The sequence below is a fragment of the Pongo pygmaeus genome, chromosome 1, assembly GCF_028885625.2.
Source record: "Pongo pygmaeus isolate AG05252 chromosome 1, NHGRI_mPonPyg2-v2.0_pri, whole genome shotgun sequence".
Lineage (NCBI taxonomy): Eukaryota > Metazoa > Chordata > Mammalia > Primates > Hominidae > Pongo > Pongo pygmaeus.
The window spans coordinates 529,204-535,960 of NC_072373.2; the positions used below are offsets into that span (position 1 = coordinate 529,204).

Below are 6,757 nucleotides of genomic sequence, written 5' to 3' on the forward strand. Positions count from 1 at the left end.
AGCACCTGATTGTAGTGAGTACAATACCTGTTTAAGAAGACTATGTTCAATGATTCTTTCTACCAGCTTGCAGATGGAAACACATTTTTGTGTTTATGGAGCCCTCTTGTATTTATTTAGAATACATGTGAACACGGCAGGAGAAAGGGAAGGTATAAGAAAGAAAAGAGAAGGAAAAGAGATCAAGAGGACATTTTTTTACATTAGTTTTTTTTTTCCACCAAGTTGAATGCTCTTTGAGGAAAAAAACACATGAAACTGTTTTTCCTCTGCTTCCGTACCACACAACAATCAACATATAAGATGTATGGGACCAAATGAGTGGGGGATTTTTGATACATACCAAGCAAACAATAATTTCTGCAGTGGACACCACTTGGGTGTCCTCCAAATCAATTCCATTCTGCCACTATCTACAGTCAAATGCTCTAGCCCAAGCTAAACTCCCATGACCATCGGCCACTATCCATCTGGAGATAGTGTCAGATCCCACAGGGTGAGGGCTCAGTCCCATAATACTGCCTTCCATTTCCAGTGCCAATTACAAGCCCCAAGTTGTCCTGTGCTTTTGACCAAGTGATTGTAAATTGGGGATCCCACGGCCCTTCCTTGGGTTCAGTTAGTTTACTATAGAGGCTCACAGAATTCAAGGAAACACTTACCTATGTTTACTATTTATTATAAATGATATTACAAAGTAAACATAGAAACAGTCAGATGAAAAGACACAGAGGGTGAGGTCTGGAAGAGCATAAGAGCTTCTGCCTCTGTGGAGTTGGGGCATGCCACCCTCCAGGCACATGGATGGGTTCATATCACCCTCCTGTTCAGCTTCATGAGTTTAGTTGTCCAGAAGTTTTCTGTCCTCTCCTTTTGGCCCTTATATGGAGACTTTATTGAATAGTCATGATTGAAGCATGGACAATTGCATAGAAATATGATTGAACAAAGAGTATGACCTAATGTTGATAGAGTGAGTGGGGACACCCATGAAGGCCTGTCTGATCAGATTCTTCTTGGCCTCTTTGTATAGCATTCCCTCCCCCAGGGTATGAGAGAGGACCTCTTTTGAAACAGAGGTCTTATGACATACAGTCAGACAAGGTAGTCAGATAATTTCTTTGTGACCAAAAGTGGGGAAAGATTGGATTATATTTTTAGTTTCTAAGGTTTTCTTTGGGGAGAAAAAGAAGCAGGTGAAAAGAGGGAAGGCGAAGATCACAGAGAGAGATTTGGTTTTCTGAGGCCTAAAAAACCACAACATCATAACTATGGAGTCATGAACCAGAAACCCTAGACAAAAAACCAACATTGTAATCATATCACTCCCTCCCTTTTTGCTTCATCTTTTGATGAAAGCACAGCCACAGTGACCACAGAGTCTCCCATTTACCATATGCATGGGAAGGAGTCGACTGTCAAAAGACACCTCCTGACACCCTTTGAGGACCCTTGAACCTCCCCAAGGCCCTCTTCAGAGCTCCAGTCACATCCTTGTTTCTAAGGCTGTAGATGAGGGGGTTCAGCATGGGTGTGAGAATGGTGTAAAACACAGAGAGGACTTTGTCCTGGGCTGGTGTGTGGTAAGAGTGTGGCAGCATGTAGGTGTACATGGCAGCCCCATAGAACAAGGACACCACAGTCATGTGGGATGAACAAGTGGCAAATGCCTTCTTCCTGCCCTCCACTGAGCTCATGCGCTGAACTGTAGTCAGGATTCGGGCATAGGAAGCAAGGACTACAGAGAAAGGAATCAGCAGCATCAAAACACAGCACACATACATCACTGTCTCGTAGAGGGCTGTGTCTGCACATGCCAACTTCAGGACTGCCGGCGCCTCACAGAAGAAGTGGTTAATCTCCCGGGAATTGCAGAAGGGAAAGCTCATGGTGATGGGGGTTAGGAGGAAGCCATCCAAAGAGCCCCCAAACCAGGAACCTGCTATAATCATCCAACAGACCCGGCGGCTCATGAGGACAGGGTATCTCAGAGGGTTGCAAATGGCCACATAGCGGTCATAGGCCATGAGGCCCAGCAGGAAGAATTCAGCTCCCACAAGGGTAAGGTAGAGGAAGTGTTGAGCTGTGCATCCCACAAAGGAAATGGTCCTCTGATCCAGCAGGTAATCAACCAGCATCTTAGGCACAATGGTGGAAATGTACATCATGTCAATTAAGGAAAGGTGGCTGAGGAGGAAGTACATGGGTGTATGAAGGCGCAAATCTGTTTGGATCAGGAAGATCATAACCCCATTGGCCATCAGTGCGGTGAAGAAGATGATAGAGATGATGGCAAAAAGAAGATCTGAGGTTTCCTTTCTGTTGAACAGCCCAATGAAAGTGAAATCTGTAGAGGATGTGTTGTACTCTTCCATTGATCCTACAATTGTGCCGATATAAGGTAATATCTTCCAAATAAGATGATAGCATTCCCAGGGCAGTAAAATAACAACATGTGAATTAATTGTTAGGCAGTAAAACTTTTAAAAGTGGGAAGAAAACATTTAAAAAATAGTATTCTTGGCACATTGAGACTGATACCTAGCATTTAATCTATTCCAGAAGGTTTTTAAATAAAATTGGTCATTATTAATCAATAATAGCTTAAATACATTGGAGAAGATGAGGTCAGCAGATGATACTGTATTACAATGATATACATAACAATGACTAAGGTTGCATACCATGCTACACAGCAGTTAAACATACCATGGTCTGGTGTGTGTGTGTGTGTGTATTACCTTAGTTGCATTTAAATTTGTATTATTATTTAATGCTTCTTTGTATGGTCGGCATCATCACTACTTTCAAAACATCTTTGGTGCTGGCTATGAGTAGCTCGTGTCTTCCATTTAGCTACAAGTATGGGTTATCTACCATTTGGATCACAAGTCACTGTCTACATCATGAGAGTATACTTGATGTTAGTTTATCCATGTCCCAGACAAATTATAAGGGATGAAATAAAAAGGACAACAGAAACTCAATGGAAACTACTCTTGCAAATTTAGACATAAAAATTATTCTCAATACAAGAGGCATTCAGTGTTATAGAATTTTATTTATTTTCAATTTTAAGATGGTGAGGAATTAGCATTAGGGTTATGATTAGCATGACCATTAGAAATCAGTATTAGCAATTAATATTCAGAGGAAATACCACAGGGATGTAAACATTGAGCTATAATTCACTGATTATTTTTGGAAATTAGAATTTTTCATAGTTCTTGATAATTAGGAAAAACTGAGTGTGTTTTATACAATTTCAGGTTTCAATAAAGAAACAGATATCCACAATAAACTTCATGAAAGGATGATTTTTCACGTGTTTTAAGGCTAACTGTGTTCCAAGAAAGACATTTTACCAACATATTTGGGAGTAAAATTGATCAAAGTAGTCTAACGCTCCTCTAAATATTCTAAAAAATTAGCATTTGAGTCAATTGTCCAGAAAAAGAAGTTCCTATTGAGAATAATGATGATGACATCATGGAGTTTATTTTGCAAAGCGTCATGCTAAGAAGTGCTTTGTAACTATTGACTCCCTGATCTTCACAATAAAACTAAGAAGTGAGGAGCTATAAAAGCCCCTTCACCAATGACAGCATTGAGGGTAACGTGTTGGTCACGGGGTCTGTTAGTGCAAGGAGTGTTTGGACTAGATAGTCTCAATTCATTATATGTTCATACACATGGCATTGTGTATATAGGAAGATTTATATGGGAATAGCAGCTAGACATTTACTGTAATTAGCAAATAAAATGTACCAAGCATGTGAACCTGCTAAATTGTTAACAATGTAATAATGTGACTACTGAAAATTAGTCATACTTGAGAGTAGATCTCATAAATTATTATAATCAGGATTGCTGTTTTATGGATATAAACTGTGTACAGATATACACACATATATAAAAATGTACACATATATACATCATATGTATATTATGTATATAATGTATATTTTGCCAATTAAGAATCTTTGGTGTCAGGTTTTATACATTTTTCTGATACTATGTACAATGTCATCATTATTTACAAACTCCCTCATTTTACTTTTTTTTAGGTTTCATTAATGGAACCTATAAAAATATATTTCTAAAGCGAAACTCCTCTCCAGTTTATGTCGCAGCCTAAATATGAGCAGTATTTCAGCTACTTCCACACTTCCTGCATTTTGGGTTTGACTTTTATCATGCGATAAGACACCAGAAACAGAGGGAAAATCATGTGCTGCTTCGCAAAGTAAAATAGTGGCCACTGCTCTGTTCACGTTTACTCCTATTTTATACACACACACACACACACACACATATATGTAATAGCAGCCTCTGCTCTCTGTTCACGCTTACTCCCATTTTATACACACACATATATGTAATAGCACCCTCTGCTCCCTGTTCACGCTTACTCCCATTTTATACACACACGTATATGTAATAGCGGCCTCTGCTGTCTGTTCACGCTTACTCCCATTTTATACACACACACGTATATGTAATAGCGCCCTCTGCTGTCTGTTCACGACTACTCCCATTTTATACACACACATATATATATGTAATAGCGCCCTCTGCTGTCTGTTCACGCTTACTCCCATTTTATACACACACGTATATGTAATAGCGCCCTCTGCTGCCTGTTCACGCTTACTCCCATTTTATACACACACGTATATGTAATAGCGCCCTCTGCTCCCTGTTCACGCCTACTCCCATTTATACACACACACGTATATGTAATAGCGCACTCTGCTCCCTGTTCACGCTTACTCCCATTTATACACACACACGTATATGTAATAGCGCACTCTGCTCCCTGTTCACGCTTACTCCCATTTATACACACACACGTATATGTAATAGCGCACTCTGCTCCCTGTTCACGCTTACTCCCATTTATACACACACACGTATATGTAATAGCGGCCTCTGCTCTCTGTTCACACTTACTCCCATTTTATACACACACACGTATATGTAATAGCAGCCTCTGCTGTCTGTTCACACTTACTCCCTTTTTATACACACACATGTATATGTAATAGCAGCCTCTGCTCTCTGTTCACGCCTACTCCTATTTTATACACACACACCTATATGTAATAGCGGCCTCTGCTCTCTGTTCATGCGTACTCCCATTTTATGCACACACACACACACACGTATACGTAATAGCACAGGGACATACATATTGAGCTATAACTCACCGATTATTTTTGGAAATTGGAATTTTTCCATAGTTCTGGTAATTAAGAAAAACTGAGTGACTGTTTTATACAATTTCAGGTTACAATAAAATCCACAACAAACTTCAAGAATATAAAGGATGATCTTTTATCCATTATATATATATGTACATACATTCATAATTTCCTCCCGTATATTTATATATGTATATATGTAACTCTTCTGTGGTTCTGGCTTTTTCTATGGCCAGCTAGCCCTGCAAACCTAGCAATACAAAGGGAACTTCTAAAGTCGACTCCATTTTGCAGCCAACTGGCCTTACTTTTCCTATCTGCATACAAAAGGTCTAATTTATCAGAGAACAAGCCCTCCTCAGAGTAAATTATGATTTTAAGTAAAATGTTTTGTTAAATTTATTATCTGCTCTCTCACTAGAGTGAGCACAATAAGTAACTATACTTGTTGAATATCTCCTGGGCATAGATCGTACAGCTTTACTATGGTTTAGTACACATAAAAATAATCAGAAAATGTTTGGAATGATTCTGTGACTTTATATAGGCATTTGTTTCTGAAATGATGAAGGCAACATACAGTAAAACAAAATTTAGAATTAAATGAATTGAGTTCTTCCTCTGGTCATGACATTAATTAATTCTGTGAACTTGGATTCTCTTCCTAAACACACTGAGCCTCAGTATCTGCTTATAGTAATTGAGATAATAAACATTCAGGGTTACTTTAAGAATCAAATAAGAAATTTATAGTTACAGGTACAAATATTTTATACAATACAAAGTAAAATGTAAGATATCTGCAAATTATTTCAAAACTGTTGGTAAATGGGTGCGAATTCTCAATCTCTCATTTAAGCAATCTACATATTCAACTAAAATCTATGAATTTAAATTGCAAATACCTCCTGATCTTCAGAAAAGGTCTGTAAACCCAGGCGCTCCCAGTGAAGTTACATCAGCAGTTAAAGTCTGTCTTTTCCCCCAAACATCCTTTGACTTGAAAGGATTGTTACTTAGTAGAAATTCTCAGAAAAACATGTGCCTTTCAATTAAGCTTGCAGAAAATCTAAATGCCTTTGAAGAGCAGAAGTATGCTTGGCCTGCAAATTTTGAGAAAATTATTTTAAAAAAGTTAATGGATAAAATAGACATAATTTTATTGGATAAAATTGTCTTTTAGGCTTACTTAAACTATTTTTTATTGCATAATACCATACACCAAGAGATATATCAATGCATTTATGTTATGTTGACATTTGTAAATATTCTCTACTATTTTATAAGGGGTACCTGTTGGTTGACTAGGGATGGCCGCAAATATTTTCCTCCCACATCACTACAATTTGAAGGTAGGACACAATGCTTGCCCAGGACTGTGATGATCACCAAGCCCATCCTTTAAATCAAGTGACAAGATAATTCCTAAGTTGTAAGTTGCAGCCTTTGCTTGCTTCCCTATGACCACTGGTGAAGTTTCCGCCAAAGAAAAGAGCAAGTTCCATGCTCCTTCAATGCAGCAGCCTTGTTAGGAAGCTCTGCATTAGCTTAGA

The 6,757-nt window shown here is 38.4% G+C and overlaps 1 protein-coding gene across 1 annotated transcript; it reads right to left on the reverse strand.

Annotated features, from left to right (window-relative positions):
• Positions 1 to 502: 502 nt before the first annotated feature.
• On the reverse strand, positions 503 to 6,307 carry LOC129033098 (olfactory receptor 2T1). Its single transcript, XM_054481119.1, has 2 exons — positions 6,110 to 6,307; positions 503 to 2,408 (listed from the first exon to the last, which is right to left on the reverse strand). Exon 2 carries the CDS (start codon positions 2,373 to 2,375, stop codon positions 1,419 to 1,421), a length of 957 nt encoding a protein of 318 aa, XP_054337094.1. The 5' UTR covers positions 2,376 to 2,408; positions 6,110 to 6,307; the 3' UTR covers positions 503 to 1,418.
• Between the last annotated feature and the right edge of the window lie 450 nt (positions 6,308 to 6,757).

What these genes read in the sequence shown, in the direction of transcription:
- LOC129033098 (XM_054481119.1), bottom strand. Translation starts at nt 2,375, where the DNA reads ATGGAAGAGTACAACACATCCTCTACAGATTTCACTTTCATTGGGCTG.